Source organism: Salvelinus alpinus, chromosome 2 (genome assembly GCF_045679555.1).
Source record: "Salvelinus alpinus chromosome 2, SLU_Salpinus.1, whole genome shotgun sequence".
Taxonomy (NCBI): domain Eukaryota; kingdom Metazoa; phylum Chordata; class Actinopteri; order Salmoniformes; family Salmonidae; genus Salvelinus; species Salvelinus alpinus.
The window spans coordinates 29816391-29838819 of NC_092087.1; the positions used below are offsets into that span (position 1 = coordinate 29816391).

The 22429-nt window shown below is 40.6% G+C and overlaps 1 protein-coding gene and 1 long non-coding RNA gene across 3 annotated transcripts in view; one reads left to right on the forward strand and one right to left on the reverse strand.

Moving 5' to 3' along the window:
- Positions 1–22429, reverse strand: part of LOC139558528 (immunoglobulin superfamily member 21-like) — a 307618-nt gene that overhangs the window by 107360 nt on the left and 177829 nt on the right. For both annotated transcript variants that reach the window (XM_071373699.1, XM_071373706.1), the window contains exon 3: positions 12078–12199. In XM_071373699.1, coding sequence (XP_071229800.1) covers positions 12078–12199 — 122 coding nt within the window. The remainder of the gene's footprint in view (positions 1–12077; positions 12200–22429) is intronic.
- LOC139550801 (uncharacterized) lies at positions 1331–2396 on the forward strand. The gene is made up of 2 exons (XR_011670134.1): positions 1331–1535; positions 1808–2396. It is a non-coding gene; the product is annotated as an uncharacterized lncRNA (long non-coding RNA).

Genomic DNA, 22429 nt, shown 5'->3' on the forward strand with positions numbered 1-22429 from the left:
TGGAATTTGTTTCACAAATTAATCCTGATATAATAACAATGTTGACTACAAAAAAATGCTTTTTCCTTTTGGAGTAGCATGCAGTTTCACCCACTAATTCTAGTTGCGAGGGCACTTTGACAAACTGTGATTATGACGATTTGATGAGAGCCCTGGCACCAGTGGTACCTATGTTGGCATTATCCTGGCATCCCTCTTAGTGTCTTGGCTCCACTAGCTGTGCCAACCAACTGCCAACTGCCATGTGACTCCAGTCCAGCACATCTCTTCACTTTGTCTTTCTCTCTCGTTCTTTATCTCTCTCTCTCTGTCTCTCTCTTTTTTCCATCTGTCTGTCTCTCTCTCTTTTCCATCTGACTGTCTGTCTGTCTCTCTTTTCCATCTGTCTGTCTAACTCTCTTTTCCATCTGTCTGTCTTTTCCGTCTGTTTGTCTGTCTCTCTGTTCCATTTGGCTCTCTTTTCCATCTTTCTGTCTCTCTTTTCAGTCTTTTTGTCTGTCTGTCTCTTTGTTTGTCTGTCTGTCTGTCTCTCTCAAACACCACTGATGCTGCATTATGGGTCTTTCTGGATAAGAGCGTCTGCTAAATGACTTAAATGTAAATGTAAATGGGTACAGTGTTTTTTTTAAGTATTTCCCGAATTCCTCCACCCTGCCATGGCTCATTAATCAGCAACTAATAAAAAGCTGATTAACACTAAACCACACCAAGGTGAGGGGCTGCAATACAATCTCTCTGTGTGTGTGTGTGTGTGTGTGTGTGTGTGTGTGTGTGTGTGTGTGTGTGTGTGTGTGTGTGTGTGTGTGTGTGTGTGTGTGTGTGTGTGTGTGTGTGTGTGTGTGTGTGTGTGTGTGTGTGTGTGTGTGTGTGTGTGTGTGTGAGAATGTTTGTCCTTTGTCCCTGAAACGCCAAGAAATAGTTTACCTTGAAACTTAGAGGTTCAGGGAATCAAAATAGTGTCATTAGTCACACATTGTTGTCATTAGAAATAGTATCATTAAGTGACTCAGCACAAAAAAATGACTCCCTCTCACAGTACAGTCAAAACAACATACTACATACTGTTCACAATATAGAAACACCCATGTACACACACACACACACACACACACACACACACACACACACACACACACACACACCAGGATAGGATCGATGGCAATGAGGCCACTCAGAAGAGCAGCAAAAACAGCAGAGAAAGGGAGAGGGAGAGAGAGAGAGAGAGAGAGAGATCAATCCTCCCTGGAGAGTAATGACTATTCTGTTTAACTCTGTGTTTTCTTCTTGCAGCCCTTCCTGTGCTGTCCATGCCTGGAAGCTGTGCTGTGTTACAGGGACCGGGAGGGAGAGAGAGAGTCGTCCTGACAGAACACTGCACAGAGTGGTCCCTGTTAGCTCAGCCAGACAATCTCTGCAGCAAATCAGCTAACGTGGTGTCAGGAACTGGGCTTCTGCTTCGCTGTGCTCTTCTTAGCCTTAAGTGCAGGAGCCTTGTATCCCTGCATTAAGGCTGGCTAGGGGGAGGATTGTCTGATGTAAGTATATGAGAAACAGAGACTGTTAGCCTAGAGGACAAAGATATGAAGAGACTAGAAAGGTGTGTAAGGCAGTAAGGCAGAGGCACACTGTGTCTCCTCTAGTGTTTCCTCTGGAGAGGAAAGTCCTATTTTAAACACAATGCCATTGATGTGAACACTGTGATTCTCTGTGCTGGGAGAGGGGGATGGCTTTGTAGGCCACTATGTGTATGCTGGTCTGTCCCAAGTCTGTGTTTACACACAAAGCTGTATATTGTTGTTGTCCATAGGCCTGGATAGTTGTCTGGAGCCTAACCCACACAAGAACAGAGGAATATTCTGAGAAGACAGCTCTTAGACAAGATGGTGCAAGGCATGGAAAGATAGGTGAAACAGCGGCAAAGGGTCACAGAGAAGCCTCACAACACTGATTTATTTTCCTGAAGCCTGTTGAAGAATGACAGCGGGACTTGCCCTTCAAATTTAGGAATGGGGGAAAAGGTTGTACGTGTCACGCCCTGACTTTAGTTATATTTGTTTTCTTTATTTTTTGGTTAGGTCAGGATGTGACAAGGGTGGTTTGTTTAGTTTTTGAATTTGTCTAGGGTTTTTGACTTGTCTAGGGGTTTTGTCTATCTATGGGGATTTGGTATGGTCTAGGGGATTGTAGGTTTATGGTGGTCTGAATTGGTTCCCAATCAGAGACAGCTGTTTCTCGTTGTCTCTGATTGGGGAGCCTATTTAGGTTGCCATTTTCCATGTTGGTTTTGTGGGTAGTTGTTTTCTGTTTTGTATGAGTACATGACAGAACTGTTGCGGTTTGTTCCACTTTTGTTTTTTTGTTTCAGTGTTCAGGTTTTAATAAACATCATGAACACGTACGACGCTGCGCTTTGGTCTACTCCTTCTTCCTCAGACGAACATCGTTACAGTATGTCTAACATTGTGACTCCTATTAATATTCACACTGATGGAATACATTTTTAAACACCTTCAACAACTTATTTTCACTCAGTAGTATGGAGGAAAAAGGAAACCGCACACTGCTCTTGATAGGATCACCGATGTTTAATAAGCTTACGTATCGGCCTCACGGCCTTCGTCAGAGCTTTTGTGATTTTTTGAAATTTGCACCCCTATATAGACCTGGCCCCACCCACATCCGTTCTACACATCGAAGGGGGTTGGAGGCAAAGGAAAAACAAATAAGTGCTACCAAATATAACAATATGCATTTCATAAATATTACAAGTGTATAAATAAGGCGTATTGAACATGTCTGTAAAACCTCAATGAGGACATAGCAAGTTTTCATTAGTCATTGGGTACATCGTACGAAAGACGTCAGAATAATCTACAATAGACACATATTTCATGTTCAAATTCACAACATCACATACATAGGCATTTCATCATTAAGTCCTTAGTATGTATGGGAAAGTCACATGGAGGATTGCAAAGCTACTGGTAATTTACCAAAATTGCCAAAATATTCTGTAATGTTGTAATTAACAGGTAATCTATCGCAATTGAGGTAATATTGGTAATTTATACTTGAATAACTTAAAAAAAAAATATGTATTCATATATAGTATACATTTTGTATGTCTGTGTCCATATTGTCCATTTAAGAGAAAATAGCCTAATTAATGAAAAAAGCATCTGTCACGACTTCCGCCAAAGTTGGTCCCTCTCCTTGTTCGGGCAGCGTTCGGAAGTCACCAACCTTCTAGCCATCGCTGATCGACTTTTCATTTTCCATTGGTTTTGTCTTGTCTTCCATCACACCTGGTTCCAATTCCATCAATTACATGTTGTGTATTTAACCCTCTGTTCCCCCCATGTCCTTGTCGGTAATTGTTTCTTGTAGTGCTTATGCATGGTATGCTGGTATTTACCGGGTTTTGTTTGACCCATTTATTGTATTGTTCTGTTGACGGTGGTTTATGGATATTAAACGACACCGTTGTAAATCAGTTTTTGCTCTCCTGCGCCTGACTTCTCTGCTGCCAGTACGCACCTCACTACAAATTAACAATGGCATCTTCCAACTATTGTCTTTTTTCACAACTGCCACCCGTTTGGTTTGATAACACTATCAACAAAGACATATAGACATAGTAAAATAAAATAATTACAAGTCTGTCAAAATATATACAATATAGAGGATATTTCATGCTGAAACCGTCATATTAAACACTAATGGTATTCACTAAGTTAATGGTTTAAAATTAGGCTAATGTCTTACAGCTATGTCATTCTATTTTCTATAATATTTTAGTAAATATTTGAATATATATACAATATATACAGTTGAAGTCGGAAGTTTACATACACCTTAGCCAAACACACTTAAATTCAGTTTTTCACAATTCCTGACATTTAATCCTAGTAAAAAATCTCTGCTTTAGGTCAGTTAGGATCACCACTTTATTTTAAGAATGTGAAATGTCAGAACAAGAGTAGAGAGAATTATTTATTTCAGCTTTTATTAATTTCATCACATTCCCAGTGGATCAGAAGTTTACATACACTCAATTAGTATTTGGTAGCATTGCCTTTAAATTGTTTAACTTGGGTCAAACGTTTCAGCTAGCCTTCCACAAGCTTCCCACAATAAGTTGGGTGAATTTTGGCCCATTTCTCCTGACAGAGCTGGTGTAACTGAGTCAGGTTTGTAGGCCTCCTTGCTCGCACACACTTTTTCAGTTCTGCCCACACATTTTCTATAGGATTGAGGTCAGGGCTTTGTGTTGACCACTCCAATACATTGACTTTGTTGTCCTTAAGCCATTTTGCCACAACTTTGGAAGTATGCTTGGGGTCATTGTCCATTTGGAAGACCCATTTGCGACCAAGCGTCAACTTCCTGACAGATGTCTTGAGATGTATTTTCAATATATCCTCAATTTTCCATCCTCATGATGTAATCTATTTTGTGAAGTGCACCCCCGTACTTCACGGTTGGGATGGTGTTCTTTTTTATGGCGGTATTGGAGCAGTGGCTTCTTCCTTGCTGAGCGGCCTTTCAGGATATGTCGATATAGAACTCGTTTTACTGTACATATGGACACTTTAGTATCTGTTTCCTCCATCATCTTCACAAGGTCCATTGCGGTTGTTCTGGGATTGATTTGCACTTTTCGCACCAAAGTACGTTCATCTCTAGGAGACAGAACGCGTCTCCTTGCTGAGCGGTATAACGGCTGTGTGGTCCCATGGTGTTTACACTTGCGTACTATTGTTTGTACAGATGAACGTGGTACCTTCAGGCGTTTGGAAATTGCTCCAAAGGATGAACCAGACTTGCGGAGGTCTACAATTCTTTATTGAGGTCTTGGCTGATTTATTTTGATATCCCCATGATGTCAAGCAAAGAGGCACTGAGTTTGAAGGTAGGCCTTGAAATACATCCACAAGTACACCTCCAATTGACTCAAATTAAGTCAATTAGCCTAACAGAAGCTTCTAAAGCCATGACATAATTTTCTGTAATTTTCAAAGCTGTTTAAAGGCACAGTCAACTTGGTGTATGTAAACTTCTGACCCACTAGAATTGTGATTAACCTTTCTGAACCACCCATAGTTTTGAACCACCCAAAACGTATTGTTTTGTCGAGCGATCGATAAACTTACACAAACGCTTGTATTGCTTTCGCTGTAAAGCATAATTTCAAAATCTGAGACAACAGGTGGATTAACAAAAGGCTAAGCTGTGTTTTGCAATATTGCACTTGTGATTTCATGAATATGAATATTTTCTAGTAATATTATTTACCTGTGGCGCTATGCTATTCAGCGTTGCTGATGACAACTTGTCATCAGCAACGCTGAATAGCATAGCGCCAGCGAAAGCAATACAAGCGTTTGTGTAAGTTTATCGATCGCTCGACAAAACAATAAGTACACTTAGCATCAGGTAACTTGGTCACGAAAATCAGAAAAGCAATCAAATTAATCGTTTACCTTTGATGATCTTCGGATGTTTTCACTCACAAGACTCCCAGTTAGACAACAAATGTTCCTTTTGTTCCATAAAGATATTTTTTATATCCAAATAACTCTGTTAGTTTGGTGCGTTATGCCCAGGAATCCACCGGAAAGAGCGGTCACGACAACTCAGACAAAAATTCCAAATTATATCCATAATGTCCACAGAAACATGTCAAACGTTTTTTATAATCCATCCTCAGGGTGTTTTCAAATATCTATTCGATAATATATCAACCGGGACAGTTGGCTTTTCACTAGGACCGGGAGTAACAATGGCTGCCTTTCCCTTTTGCGCACAACTCACTCTGAGAGCCCCCACCTATGCACTTACGCAATGTGGTCGTTCACGCTCATTCTTCAAAATAAAAGCCTGAAACTATGTCTAAAGGCTTAGAAAAAGGAGTCTGGTTGATATCCCTTTAAATGGGCAATAGGGATGCATAGGAACAGAGAGGTTTCAAAAACAGGGGCACTTCCTGATTGGATTTTCCTCAGGTTTTAGCCTGCAATATCAGTTCTGTTTAACTCACAGACAAAAGTTTTACCGTTTTGGAAACTTTAGAGTGTTTTCTATCCTAATCTGACAATTATATGCATATTCTAGTTTCGGGGGCTGAGAAATAGGCGGTTTCAAATGGGTACGTTTTTTAGCCAAAAATGAAAATACCCCCTAGCCTATTAAGTGAAATAATCTGTCTGTAAACAATTGTTGGAAAAATTACAAGTATATACAGTTGAAGTAGGAAGTTTACATATACTTAGGTTGGAGTCATTAAAACTTGTTTGGGATAGGGGGCATTATTTTGACGTCCGGATGAAAAGCATGCCCAAAGTAAACGGACTGTTACTCGGGCCCAGAAGCTAGGATAAGCCTATGATTGGTAGCTTTGGATAGAAAACACTCTGAAATTTTCTAAAACTGTTAAAATAATGTCTGTGAGTATAACGGAACTGATATGGCAGGCGAAACCCCAAGGACAAACCATCCCCCAAAATATTATTTCTGCCTACCACTATTTTCAATGGCTGTCACTTTTAATATAAGGCGAAGTCCTCCCAGATTGCAGTTCCTAGGGCTTCCACTAGATGTCAACAGTCTTTAGAAAGAGTTTCAGGCTGGTTTTTGGAAAAATTAGCCAGAAATTTTAGTTTTTCTAGGTGGCTCCCATTTTGGCTGTAGTGTTTCCAAGCACGTGAATGAGAACGCGTTCTTTGGTATTTTTCTCCGGTAAAGACAAACGATTCTCAGTCTTAAATTTTATTGTTTATTTACGTATTAGGGTACCTAAGGTTTGATTAAACGTTGTTTGACTTGTTTGGAAAAGTTTATTAGTAACGTTTGGGATTTTGTATGCATTTTGATGGATGGAAACTGGGTGGATTATTGACTGAAGCGTGCCAGCTAAACTGAGTTTTTCTGGATATAAAGAAGGACATTATCGAACAAAAGGACCATTTGTGATGTAATTGATCATCAAAGGTAAGGCATTTATTATATCGCTATTTCTGACTTTTGTGTCGCATCTGCCTGGTTGAAATATGTTTTTCATGGTTTTGTATGCGGGGCGCTGTCCTCAGATAATCGCATGGTGTGCTTTCGCCATAAAGCCTTTTTGAAATCTGACACAGCGGTTAGATTAACAAGAAGTTAAGCTTTATTTTGATGTATTACACTTGTGATTTTATAAAAGTTAAATATTTATAATTCTGTAGTTTGAATTTCGCGCTCTGCAATTTCACCGGATGTTGTCGAGGTGTCCCGCTAGCGCTACGCCTTTCCCAAAGAGGTTTTAAAACTCGTTTTTTAACTACTCCACAAATTTCTTGTTAACAAACTATAGTTTTGGCAAGTCGGTTAGGACATCTACTTTGTGCATGACACAAGTAATTTTTCCAACAATTGTTTACAGACAGATTATTTCACTTATAATTCACTGTCTCACAATTCCAGTGGGTCAGAAGTTTACATGGAAATAAAAGCGGAAATAAATCACTCTCTACTATTATTCTGACATTTCACATTCTTAAAATAAAGTGGTGATCCTAACTGACCTAAGACATTTACTTTTTACTAGGATTAAATGTCAGGAATTGTGAACAACTGAGTTTAAATGTATTTGGCTAAGGTGTAAACTTCCAACTTCAACTGTATTTCCGTTGTGATAATGCCAACACAGAGGGACAGAAATAATTTGATTTGATAAATTACCTACACCTGTGATTATCTGAAGTACCCAAAAAGCCACCAGATGTCATCTGATAACATTTCATATATTCCTTGACAATTACCAGAATTCTGGTAATTTACTGGTAAACTCAAAGTTTACAGTAGTATACCGTTTCTTTGCAACCCTAATCTGACTTTGACATGGAAGTGGTAATATTTCTACTTGAAGCAATCTCACACAGGAGGACATTGAGGCTACAGCTACAGTGCGTTAGCGAAGTATTCAGACCCGTTGACTTTTTCCATATTTTGTTACGTTACAGCCTTATTCTAAAATGGATTTAAAAAAAAATGTTCCTCATCAATCCACACACAATACCCCATAATGACAAAGCAAAAACAAGTATTTTGAAATGTTTGCAAATGTATTAAAAATAAAAAACGGATAGCTTATTTACATTAGTATTCAAGCCCTTTGCTATGAAGCTCGAAATGAGCTCAGGTGCATCCTGTTTCCATTGATACATTTTTAGATTTTTCTACAACTAGATTGGAGTCCACCTGTGGTAAATTCAATTGATTGGTTATGATTTTGAAAGGTACACAACTGTCTATATAAGGTCCCATAGTTGACAGTGCATGTCAGAGCAAACACCAAGCCATGAGGTCGAAGGAATTGTCCGTAGAGCTCCGAGACAGGGATGTGTAGAGGCACAGATCTGGGGAAGGTTACCAGAACATTTCTGCAGCATTGAAGGTCCCCAAGAACACAGTAGCCTCCATCACTCTTAAATGGAAGAAGATTGGAACCACCAAGACTCTTCCTAGAGCTGGCTGCCCAGCCAAACTGAGCAATCAGGGGAGAAGGTCATTGGTCAGGGAGGTGACCAAGAACCCAACGGTCACACTGACAGAGCTCCAGAGATCCTCTGTGGAGATGGGAGCACCTTCCAGAAGGACAACCATCTTTGCAGCAATCCACCAATCAGGCCTTTATGGTAGAGTGGCCAGACAGAAGCCACTCCTCAGTAAAAGGCACATGACAGCCCACTTGGAGTTTGCCAAAAGGTACCTTAAGGACTCTAAAACCATGAGAAACAAGATTCTCTGGTCTGATGAAACGAACTTGAAACCTTTAGCCTGAATGCCAAGTGTCATGTCTGGAGGAAACCAGGCACCATCCCTGTAGTGAAGCATAGTGGTGGCGGCATCATGCTGTGGGGATGTTTATTAGCAGGAGGGGCTGGGAAAGTCAGGATCAAGGGAAAGATGAACGGAGCAAAGTACAGAACGCTCTTTGATGAAAACCTGCTCCAGTTAGCTCAGGACCTCAGTCTGGGGCGAAGGTTCACCTTCCAACAAGATAATGACCCTAAACACACAGCCAATACAAAGCAAGAGTGGCTTTGGGACAAGTCTTTGAATGTCCTTGAGTGGCCCAGCCAGAGCCCGGACTTGAACCCGATCGAACATCTCTGGAGAGACCTTGAAATAGCTGTGTAGCGATGCTCCCCATGCAACCTGACAGAGGCTCTGCAGAGAAGATTTGGAGAAACTCCCCAAATACAGGTGTGCAAGCTTGTAGCAAGCTTGTAGCATCATACCCAAGAAGACTTAAGGATGTAATTGCTGCCAAAGATACTTCAACAAAGTACTGAGTAAAGGATCTGAATACTTACGTCAAAGTGATACTTCAGATTTTCTTTTTTTATATTTATAAAGTTGTAAATGTCTAAAAACCTTGTTTTTGCTTTGTTTTCATGGGATATTGTGTGTAGATTGATGAGGGTAAAAATGTATTTAATCCATTTTAGAATAATGCTATAAAGTAACAAAATGTGGAAACGGTCAAGGGGTCTGAATACTTGCCGAATGTACTGTATATGAAGAGCACTTTGACTGGTTTTTCATTGTTCAAAGCTTGTATCTATAACCATGACAGTGTTACATAAACTGTCAAATGCTGTGCAGATGAAGAGACAATGCTTGAATTTGGTATTTTGAATGTAGCTTAATTTTTTTATATATATAGTAATTGCCATTCATCTTACATTTACATTAACATTTTAGTCATTTAGCAGACACTCTTATCCAGAGAGATTTAAAGGATTAGGGTTAATCTTAGGGTTAATGTTCTCCCATCTTTTTTGTTTTTCATCAAAAGGCCATCAAGGTAAGGATGAGTTATGGCCTGTATCACTGTCATTTGTCAAACAGCGAGCTGTCTACTTCTGAGCCCAGGGGCAGTTGATAAAAATAAAAAAGACAGAAAAAAATCACCTCCCTTTCTATTTGCAAATCTACCTCGGTAATATTGACACTACAAGCACAGCATATTCCTGATATTTAACAACGTCTTCAGAAAAATGACAGGGCATTCAATGAGAATCTAGGGCTTTCTTGTCACGTTCTGACCTTAGTTCCTTTTTTATGTCTTTATTTTAGTTTGGTCAGAGCGTGAGTTGGGGTGGGCATTCTATGTTGTTTTTCTATGTTTTGTTCTATTGTTCTATTTCTATGTGTTTGGTCTAGCATGGTTCTCAATCAGAGGCAGGTGTCAGTCATTGTCTCTGATTGGGAGCCATATTTAGGTAGCCTGTTTTCCTTTGTGTTTTGTGGGTGGTTGTTTCCTGTGTCTGTACCATACGGGACTGTTTCGATTTTCGTTTGTTCATTCATGTTGTTATTTTGTATTTTTGTAGTGTTCAGTTTTATATATTAAAATGGACACTTACCACGCTGCGTATTGGTCCGATCCTTGCTACTCCTCAGACGAAGAGGACGAGAACCGTTACATTTCTGTGAAATTCACAATATTACAGCTTTCATTTGTGGTCACATGCCAGGGCTTTGTAGAAAACATTTACCCCTCAGGTGGATATGTGAGATTATGTGAAATATCAGAGCTCTGCATCCCTCTCTGCTGTTGAACTCTGTGTTCTGCCATGGAGGAAGGCATGGGATACATCAGGGAGGATTCATATTCCTCCTGACTGGTCTTGGGTGACTATGGCTGTAGCCTTTTTACCTCTCTGCTTGACCAACGCCGGCTAAGCACTCTGCCAGACAGACAGGTCAGAGCAGGTACTTTCCAACTGTTCCTCATGCTGGGACTGTCGATTCAAATCCTAATGAGTGAGTTTCTGTGTGTGTGTGTGTGTGTGTGTGTGTGTGCACACTTGTCCTTGTTTGAGTACATGTGTAAAATAGTCCATTCCAATGATGACTACCCCCCTGAAGGTACTGTTGGATTGTCTGAGCACATCATACTCAGTCGGGAAATGCTCAGTAGCTCAGAAATAAAAGATACATATGAGAGAGGTTGGGAATGGTGGAGAGAGAAAGCGGAGGGGCGGAGAGAAGAGGGAGAGGGAGGGTGGGTGGGGGGAGAGAGAAGAGGTGGGAGAGAAGAGGGAATGGGGGATAGAGAAGAGGGGGGGGGAAGGGGGAGAAGAGGGAGGGGGGAGATAAGAGGTACTAGAATGATGCAGTGTGTTGGCTTAATGGCTTCATTTACTCCTCTATACAAAGTATGAGTGCCAATATGAGAGAGGGATGGAGGAAGGCAATGAAAGCAAGAGGAGAGAATGCATGGGAGAAGGAGAGGGAGATGGGTGGGGGAGAGGGAGGTAAATGGTTGAGGGAGAGGGAGGGAGATGGTTGGGGTGGAGGGAGATGGTTGGGGGAGAGGGGAGCAGATGCCAGCCGTATTGTTAAGGCTTGGGGTAAAGGAAGACAGTACCCAGGACTCCTCAGACATGTCATCTACCCAACCAGAGCCAGATGATTCCTCTCGCTCCATCCCTCTCTAGCACTCTGCAAAACTTGCTCATGCATAAACAGAAGGGCTCTATATTCTGGGATCGGGTAGGGTGTGTATGTACGTGTGTTTGATGGGAAGGAGGGTGGCGAAGGAGGTATGGAGCACAGCCCCGCATGCAGTAGTGCTGCCCCAAGCTGTGCCTAAGGTGAACCACACTACCTGGAAAATAAAGGCGAACCACACTACCTGGAAAATAAGCAGCTCTGTGGTGGGAATAATGATTGACCTGGCCAGCTGTTTAGACAGAGCTCAACAATGAAATCTACATCCTGAGCAGCAGAGTGGCGGAGTAGTGTCTCACCACCTCTCGTCCCCTCCCTCCTTCTCCCTGCCAAGACGATGATGGTGTTGACCCTCCATCGGGGTCATCACATCCAGTCCCAGTATCATCCGCAACAGATGGTAGGAAGGAACTAGCAAAACCTCTGCTTACTAATTCCTAGCAACATGGGGAGTTTCTTGGGATATACTGTAGGTTATATAGGCTTATAGTGTACAATGTAGCAGGGCAACAAACTAAATGGGAGAAGATTACATTTAAACATTCAATGTAGAAATGATTGGTTGTGATGCTTACCGGACCGTAGATTGGTACACAAGGTCTTCTCGTTTGCGGTAGTCCTCCATATGAGAGTAATTGGTATTAAACATAGCATCGTAGGTGAAAATTTTCTGCTTAATGGTGCCCCCGTCTGTGACCTGTCAAGCAAAAAGAGAAAGCATTAATAAAATATGGTCTATAATACATGGGACGGATATTTCTATACCTGTGAAAGGTACGTTGGTACCATAAGCTGTGTTCTGCACTAGCCAGAACACAGCTTGCAAGAGGCAAATTCAGTACCCTTACAAAAATGTACCATGGTACTACTATGGTACTTTCATTCATACCATGGTACCACTATGGTACTTGCACTTATACCATGGTATAGTCTGAATCATGGAAATGTACCATGGTTTAAGCCTTGGTACTACCATGGCACTGCCATTGTACCTAAATATTACCATGGTATTGCATAATTTATACCATGGTATAGATCTGAATCATGGAAGTGTACCATGATTTTAGCTTTGAATTATGATGGTACTGTCATGCACCTAAATAATACCATGGTATTGCCAAATATTTAACATGGTAAGATGTGGATTTGGAAATACCATGGTTTTAACCTGCATTATACATTCTACCACAGTAATGGATAATTATGATAAATGGTAACAAAAAATATCATATGGTACCATCTTTATTAATTGTGCGTTACCATGGTAGACACTCTTATGCATTAAATAAATAAATGCCCCAAGGTCAAAAGAGATTGGTTGATATTATATTGATGAATTTATATAGCAGTATGGGCAAGTTTCTGATGAAGTCAGAGGCAGACTACTATTATTGGTCCTAGTTTGTCTGTAACATCAAAGAACAAGGGAAATAATTGCTGTGAAAAAGGGATAATACTTTCTGTATAAATAGTACCGTTTTTTGCTCATGGTTGGTTTCCCTGGGTTGCCAACCTGAAATGTGAGATATATATATATGGTAGCCTAATTTTGGGCATTTTGCAATTATTTACTGTAGTTATAGTCAACGGGTGTTGTGCTTGTTTCGGGCCAGCAGAGGGAGCCGTTCGCTCTAGTGGTTGCTTCACACTCTTATCACTCTACAGTGGCTCTCACGCTACACTGCCTAGCCAGTGAGTCAGTTGAATGAGAGAGCCAAGCCAACTGAAAAATTAAGAGAAGTGCCAGATAAACAAAATATTTTAAACGTTATCATCACAGTGAGCGAGTTATAAAGCATAACATATTAAACACCAAGTTAAGCAGAGTGTAATGATATAATTGTTATTTTTGATGATGTTTTGATAGTTTCATTAATATTTAAAATTTGTTAGCATAGAAGCTAACGTTGGCTAAAGTTAGATCCAGTCAAGCTAGCCTGTCGTCATAGTGACAGGATCAACACACGTTCACACAGAGTGTAAACAAAGGGAAACGTTGGGTGTGTTCGTAAATTCAATCTGGAGTGCCAGACTGCGCTCAGAGTGCACTCTGGGTTAGGGTTTATCCGAGCTGGCCTCACAAAGGCACCCAAGCTAACTGGCTAATGTTGGCTAGCTTGCTAGCTACTTCAAGACACAAATGAGAGAACACCTCACTCTGACCATTTTACTTGCCCTAGCAGAGCTGGTTAGGCTGTTTTTATGTTATCCAGAGCGTTGGTGACTGTAACTGCTGCTGGCAACAATTGAATTAGCCTTTTTTGTTGACGTTTACTGACACCGGCCATATTCAATGGGTATTGAGCGTTCGTAAATTTGTCAATTATTCTGCGCTTTGGCACACTCAGACGAGAGGTCTCTGAAATGGGAGTAGATAGCCAGAGTGAATTTACGAACGCACCCATTGTAACTTGCTGTTTTAAGGGATATGTTGATAATTACGATGAAAATGTACCTATGCGATAAGATGCTAATTAATACCTTTTTACAAATGTTTTTTGTTGTATGTTGACTATTTAGAATTTTATAAGAGTAGCCAAGTCAGATGAATGAGTGAGAGACAACTAAAAACTATTGAAGAGAGAAGCACCAGATAAAGATTTAAAATAGTTTGTTTATATGGTGCTTCTCTCTTCAATACAGTTTTTAGGGGATGGTGGGAAGAATTAAGCCTTGAAGATTTAAAATAGTTAGTTTAAGGTTTCAGAATCCCTTCATTCTTCTCACCATACCCTATCCATGTCCCAATGTGAGGGTACACCACACTACTAGACCATGTGTGTTGTTGTTTTTCACTATTAGCTAAATGGGTTTAAGAGGGTACTAGGCCTATGCTTTGCCATTGCAGAGCGAATAGTCAATGTTGCATTATGTGAGTACCATAAATGAATAATTTTTGGTCACTTTACCTGAAAAACGGTGGGACACAGACCATCATAATACATTGTAAACAACTACCATGCTTTCCTGTTTCATCACGACATGCTGCTAGTACAAAACCATGGTATTTCTTTCATTGTACTACCATGGTTCATTTTTGTACAATGAAAAAAAAAAATTGGGGGGGGGTCACTACCATAGCAGGAAAATACCATGGTAATGGTGCAAATACCATGGTATTTTCCTGCCATGGTAGTACAACGAAAACTACCATGCTAATACCATGATAATTGCATGGTACATTTTTGTAAGGGTACCCAGGACTTAAATTATCTAATTGAACCATTTACTGCCACGATAAGGTGTTTTTTTCTGTCTAAAAAGGGTGATAAGGAGCCTTTCAAACTAATTTTGAAAACTGCCAATGTGATGAAATCAATGTGACACTCACTTATGTAGTTTTAGGTATGTGCCCATGTATATAGCTGAGTCTTAATGAAGACTGACACTCTGCAGCGTTCTCTAGGTGTCAAGCAGTCGGAGGTAATGGCTTGTGATGAGATATTGCGGAGGTGGGGGATATATTCAAACCACCATAGTCTCATTTTGCATCCCCTTCTCTTTTTTTGTGGTCTGCACAGTAAATGATGGAGCACCGCTCTCCTCTCTAATATTCACAGGGGAGAGGAAGTCACTTAGCATTTGAATGACTGTGATTTCTCTTCTCTTCAGCGCGACAGACGGACGTAAAGAAAAAAGGTGACAGGATTTTAATGGAGCCGCTAATGCCGTTTTGAAGGGGGACATTGTTGGTGGGTTGGGGATCTTTCTTCCCTTCGCACTGAAGATGATCTCATCCGCTTCCTACAGATGTAAGATCTTAATTTTTGTCAGTTTTCTACAGCAGGAAAATAATCCTGCAGCAACAGGAAATGTGAATTATTATGTAGATTATAATTAATGGACATTTTTGTAGGGGTTGATAGATTTTGGGAAAAAGGGAAAATCAAGTCAGAAATATGTAAACTTCAGAAGCCTTTTTAACCTCAAATAAATTGAACATTTCCTGCATTGCAGTAAAGTTCCCCTGCAACAGTGTCACGTTCTGACCTTAGTTCCTTTTTTATGTCTTTATTTTAGGTTGGTCAGGGCGTGAGTTGGGGTGGGCATTCTATGTTGTTTTTCTATGTTTTGTTCTGTACGTTATATTTCTATGTGTTTGGCCTAGTATGGTTCTCAATCAGAGGCAGGTGTCGATCGTTGTCTCTGATTGAGAATCATACTTAGGTAGCCTGTTTTCCCACTATGGGTTGTGGGTAGTTGTTTCCTGTTTCAGTGTTTGCACCATACGGGAATGTCTCGGTTGTTTGTTCGTGTTTTGTTATTTTTGTTCTGTGTTCATTTTGATTTATTAAAAATCTATTATGGACACTTACCACGCTGCACATTGGTCCGATATTTCCTACTCCTCCTCAGACGAAGAGGACGAAAGCCGTTACAAACAGGGTGATCAAATTAAAATCCTATCTGTAATCCAATCCTCTCGGAAGTAAATAAGGCCTATGCATATTGTGATTAGTTACTGCATAATGTACACAACACTTCACGAGGGGCAGTACTATGTAATTACTTTTATTTGAGCAAACAATTCTGGTGCCCCATAAATGACTGTGGAACAACTCATATCACCTCTCTGTCTCTGAGGAAGGGCGCTAAATACCTCAGGCAGTTGCTAAGAGGTGCACAGGGATTGCTTGGTTACCAATCCACACCACTCCGGCCAACTGATGTTTCTTCTTCAAGATGAGTCTAGATTTGCCTCCCTCCTGACAATTTCTAGAATGCGAACACATTCTGACCATTCTGATTGGTCCCATAAACCGATGGGTTGAGCCAGAGCCGGCCTACATGATGACGTTATAAACTTTGATACTCACACAAACAACTTCTAGGATGGCAGTTTCAGACTGAATGTACTGTATGTAGCAATCAATTAAATTCAGGGTGTGTCGTCCGGCAAACACAGAGGTAGAAGTACTGGAACAACAAATATTGTGTTTTTTAGGATATGTATAACAGTTGTAGGTGGTATTAGTGGAATACATTTTTGCCTGCTGTAACAAAGGTGGGTGACATCACATTTTCATTGCTATGGAAGATTAATTGCAGGGAGGTGTAATCAGTGAAAGGATTCAGGACATACTGGTGAGGATAGGGACCATGACCCCCCACAGGCACAAAGTGTTTACTTGGCTTGGCCACAAACAGACTTTCCTTGAGAGACACCACTTTGCCCAAGGAATGCTTTGGCACCACACTCAAGGATCCAAGATTATTATAGCCATCTGTTCCTCTTTTAAATGTCAATTCAGGGATGTAGAGACACAGCAGCGAGGTGGCATCGTTCCGAGGTTTACAGGGAGAGGCAACAGCAAAAGGTCAGGCGCTAAAAGCAAAGCCGTGTTGGAAAATGGTGCTTTCCCACCAACCTGCTCTGTGCCTGGATTGTAGTCATTGTAATGGACATTTCAGAAAAACTGTAAGAGACATTTTTCTCTGACATCACTTTACAACAAAGTATGGAATATTGTAAGTGAATGATGTTGATATGTTGAACTCAGGGGAATGTGTGTTTGAGATATAAAAGTTAAATGACAAGTTCAAATCAATGACAAGTGTGACGGCTGTACCTTGGACCGCACAGTAAAAAACCCTGCCTAGCAAATATCCTTATCCCTCTTATATCCCATAACTGTTTTGCAGAAATGCACAATTAGTCGTAACATTATAGTTCACGTTGTAACAGCCACTGGTGTCATCTAACGTCATAATTTAACTAATATCCTAATCTACAAACAGTCAAAGTTCTAGGTAATGTCTTCTGTTTACCTCCGTGCTCCATGTCGGCAGCATGTAAGCCAGTTGTGTTCTGGAATTCCGTTGTTAAAGTATGTTTCCGGAGGAGCGTCTATTCATTGCAGGAAAAAACTTTTTTCCGTCACATATTGAAATACCAAAGTACTTTTCAAACATTGATACTGTGCACTGTTAATGCTAAAATAACTTCATGTATTTAAAATAACCTGAAACGTTGTATCATGATCATGTTTATTGAAAATAAACAGTTTGCAAAACCGGTCCGGCTCCAAAAGGGGACAAAAGGTGGCTCAGTTAACTTGTTCCCCTCAGTTTTAGTTTTATGTCTCTTGATAAAAATAGCTATAAAGTTAAAATGATTGAGTGACAGGTTGGCACAAAATCTGTATCTTCGCTGTGCTGTGAGAGCACAATGGACAGAGCGCACCGTGGTGTGTGTAGGGGACTATGGAAAGCCACTGGGGCAGTTAGGTATACTTTATATACAAAAGTATGTGGACACCCCTTGATATTAGTGGATTAGGCTATTTCAGCCACACCCATTGCTGACAGGTGTATAAAATCGAGCACACACCCATGCAAACTCCATAAACAAATATTGGCAGTAGAATGGCCTTACTGAAGAGCTCAGTGACTTTAAACGTGACACATCATAGGATTCCACCTTTCCAACAAGTCAGTTCGTCAAATTTCTTCCCTGCTAGAGAGCTGTTCCGGTCGACTGTAAATGCTGTTGTGAAGTGGAAACATCTAGGAGCAACAACGGCTCAACACAAGCTCACAGAATGAGACCGCCGAGTTCTGAAGTGCGAGGCGCGTAAAAATAATTTCTCAGTTGCAACACTCACTACTGAGTTCCAAACTGACTCTGAAAGCAACGTCAGCACAATGACTGTTCGTCGGGAGCTTCATGAAATGGGTTTCCGTGGACGAGTAGCCACACACAAGGCTAAGATCACTATGCACAATGCCAAGCGTCAGCTGGAGCGGTGTAAAGCTTGCCGCCATTGGACTCTGGAGCAGTGGAAACGCGTTCTCTGGAGTGATGAATCACACTTACCAATCTGGTAGTCCAATGGACAAATCTGGTTTTGGTGGATGCCAGGAGAACAATACCTGCCCCAATGCATAGTGCCAAATGTAAAGTTTGGTCGAGGAGGAATAATGGTCTGGGGCTGTTTTTCATGCCTCGGGCTAGGCCCCTTAGTTCCGGTGAAGGGAAATCTTAACACTAGAGCATACAATGACATTCTAGACAATTCTGTGCTTCCAACTAAGTGGCAACAGTTTGGGGAAGGCCCTTTCCTGTTTCAGCATGACAATTCCCCCGTGCACAAAGCGAAGCCCATAAAGAAATGGTTTGTTGAGTTCGGTGTGGAAGAACTTGACTGGCCTGCACAAAGCCCTGACCTCAACTCCATCGAACACCTCTGCGATGAATTGGAACGCCGACTGTGAGCCAGGCCTAATCGCCTAACATCAGTGCCTGACCTCACTAATGCGCTTGTGGTTGAATGGAAGCAAGTCCCTGCAGCAATGTTACAACATGTAGTGGAAAGCCTTTCCAGAAGAGTGGAGGCTGTTATAGCAGAAAAGGGGGGACCAACTCCATATCAATGCCCATGATTTTGGAATGAGATGTTCGACGAGCAGAAATCCACATACTTTTGGTCATGCAGTTTATGACTCCTTAGGGTTTCCATAAAGGAGCGGGAAAAAATGAGCTTCACTTAGTGGTCCTTCACGCAATGTCATCTGAGAATGTGGTGAATGACTTTTTTAAACATCTGGACTTTTTGACTTCAGTTCTTTTTTAAGTTGAAGCTTTAGGACAGTTTGTTTTTACAATTCAGTTTATATTTGTTTATTTTAACACACCTTTTGGTTTATCTTCTCCTGTCATAATTTGGAATAAAACCCCTAATTATGTGTGTCTCTTGTTTCCTACTTGGTCATCCATGGTAACAAGTACCTCATTCACCACATAGAAGGTACTTTTGTTCAAACCTGAATAACTACCATAACGTGTTTAGGCAGAAAGTGCAAAAAAAACAAAGCACTTACCAAAGCACTTATCTATTGTAGATAGATACTGTCCCTGGCGCTGAGTTATAGGACGCTCTGAAAAAGCCTGAGGTCTGTTAACTGAACATTTTCAGTCCCTCTACCTTTTCACAGTCCATCTAATCCAATAGACATTACAATTGTTCATGTCTTCCCCCTGAATGATGTGTCAAATTATGCAGGTATCAGATCCAGGTTGTCTGGATCTACAAGTACTAGCGAGAAGATTGCTGCCTCAGACAGGTGGTCATGTGGCACCCTCTCTTTTTCTAGCCCTCAATGAATTCACTTCTTAATTAGGAACGACCTGGATGCACAGGCAAAATGACACCGCTCACAACGCACACACATCGGTGGACCGACCATGTTCCTAGAGAAGGGACAGCTTTGAGGAGAGAGAGAGGGAGAGAGAGAGACGGTGCCAAAGTCGTTGCGCAAGAGTGAGGGTGAAGGTAAGAGGGAGATGAGCACTCTTTGATGTTAGAAAAGCACAGTTTGGGGAGGCAACGCTTTGCTTCAGTTGCTTTGTTGAATCCAGGCTGTGCATTACAGAGGTGCAGTGGCGATTTTAGCATGTAAATCTTGGTGGGCAAATTCAAAAACGTTTTTTTAGATGCATGCCAGCAAAGACACTACACAACACTAAACAATACATTAATTGCACTATAACGGCAACAAGCGGTGCCCACAAACTGTTAGGGCCTACAGAGCTTTCTATCCAGCACAATGGAGTGAATCCTTACCACCGCTACACCTGGCTTCAGCGGAGCCTTGTCTGCCAGCAAAACAATTCATTTAGACTCGTTTAGTGCCTTTTTTTAAAACATAGCTGATATGGCTGACTTGCTTAAGGCATACAGTATTAAAGTCCAGAGAAAATACAAACAATTTTATTTGAAGTAGTATCAGAGAGAAGTACCAAGAGGAGGAGTAGAAATAAGCCCAAGTTAGAATCAAAGGTCCATGGCTACTTTTTTCACTGCAGCGATTATCCCTTACAGCCAGCCTGTTACAGTACTCTATCCTATTATGATTGAGAACAACATCAAAAGATAGCTTCAGGATTCCTCAGGTCTGATTAGCTGCCACTGTTGCTTTGAATATTTTTTCTTGAATGAAACGCTCTTCAGGGACTCACTGGGAAGCATGAATGAGATTTAAGGAGGAGTTGTGTAAGACATCTGTGATTGTAATTTCAGCAGTTCTCAATTAAAAGTTGCATGTTGTAATCTAGTTGGATGCATCGTTGACATAGCGGTAGTGACATGTACACTCATGCGGTTAATCACTCACAGATAGACTGCGGGAGTTGAGTTGACTCCTGAGTCCTAGGCTGCTGCACTAACTTACTTATAATGTTACATGGCATTGATATCAAGAACAACACACAACCACATTGAAGTGAACTTAACAGCTTGGTTATCTATTCTCTCTGATCATTTGATTTGAAATGTTGACCTCTCTTCTAATGTAATGCAGATAGAAGCGATCAAGCGGCTATTTGATATTGCGTTAGGAATAATTGTGAGAAGTTAGACAATTATGAGACAATTATGTTTTCAAAGTATTTAACAAAATTATATCCCCTGAATATTATCTAATTTGGAAGTGCTTTACCATAGAAATACTGGTTATGATGCTACAAAGCAAGTTATTTTGGAGAGAGTAAATCTTATTTGGCTTGCATACACTTTATTTTATTGTTCCTGTAATTGTAGTCAACATATCATTTTGTTTTAGAGTGCCTAGTCCACATCCTGATTCCCATGCGGAAGGACGAGCATCCTCAGGAGTGCAGTTAAAGTATTTAAAAAGGCCTGTTGTTTAGGCCTACTGGTTCAATGACCTTATTCAAATAGTCCCGTAAAAGGCAGCGATACACAAACATCAGTCGAAATTTATAGCATCAGATAAATCTGTTACCTGTCATGTATCTTTTAAAAGCTGTTAAGATATCTCTGAGTCAAGCCCTTTTTCTTCCTATCAGTAAAAATCAGTGAGGAAATGTATGCCTGCAGAGTAAAAGCCCTGATGAATTAAGTTGAGAACAGTCACAGAAAGATAGACTGAGATGTAAAGCAGCTGTGATGCGTTAATAGAGTGCTCTGACGTCCCTAGCCCTTGGCTGACATCTCCAATGGCACGCTTTTGAATAAAACAAGACATCTGATTGGATATGTGGATGTAGTTGTGTACTGTATGTGGTCTAACCACTGCCTCCCTCCCCCGGGGCCTCTTGACAAAATGGTTATTGCTCGGCAGATTCTGGTGTTCAGCTAGAATTGATATATCTCCATGCAAGCTCCACCATTGTAGTCAAAAATCCACATGTAAACAACAACTGACAAATATGGAGCATTAGCTTTTTTCATAATTAATCTTTTATTATCTATCATACAGTTTAGCTTTTTAATGTTTCAGTAACTTTGGCCTTGGAGACATGAAAACTTCTACCAAAACCACTCAACAGCCCGCTGTATCATTTTTATAAATACAAAGCCCTAGTTACCCTTCTGAGCACATCAAAAGCAAAAACTTTGTTTTGGGTTAATAAAAAAATATATTTTTAGATATTGTCTCTTTGATATAATTTTAAAGACATATTTCACCATGAAGCTGTTACTGTGTCTGATATTCACAAAACATGTCAGCACCTTTCAGGAGATGAAGGAGGTATTTCTCAACCTCTGACATCTTTGTTTGTCTTTTTTCTCATCTTTTTATCTTTTTCTAAGGGTTTTCTACAAGGACAAGGACATAATAAGCAGCTTACTCTTATTTCATTCTGTTCTGACTTAGTCTGTTGAATGTGATGCAACTAACTGATGTAAGCATATCTGGAAAGTTATGGGGTGAGAAAAAGGATAATGTGTATTTAATGGGGCCTCCTTATCCCAGCTCAGTGTGACTGTATAAGCATCAAGCTTTGTGACACCCTCTCACAGATATCCCATGGCTATTTGTAGCCTTGTTTTAGGTCTTCTCATCAAACCTAAATTCTTGTAAAGACAGATGACTGATCAGTTACGGCAAGAAATGGTTTTAGTCATGGAATATTTATAAGACCTCTTCAATTGCCCGTCAACAAAACAAAGCATTTCTCCTT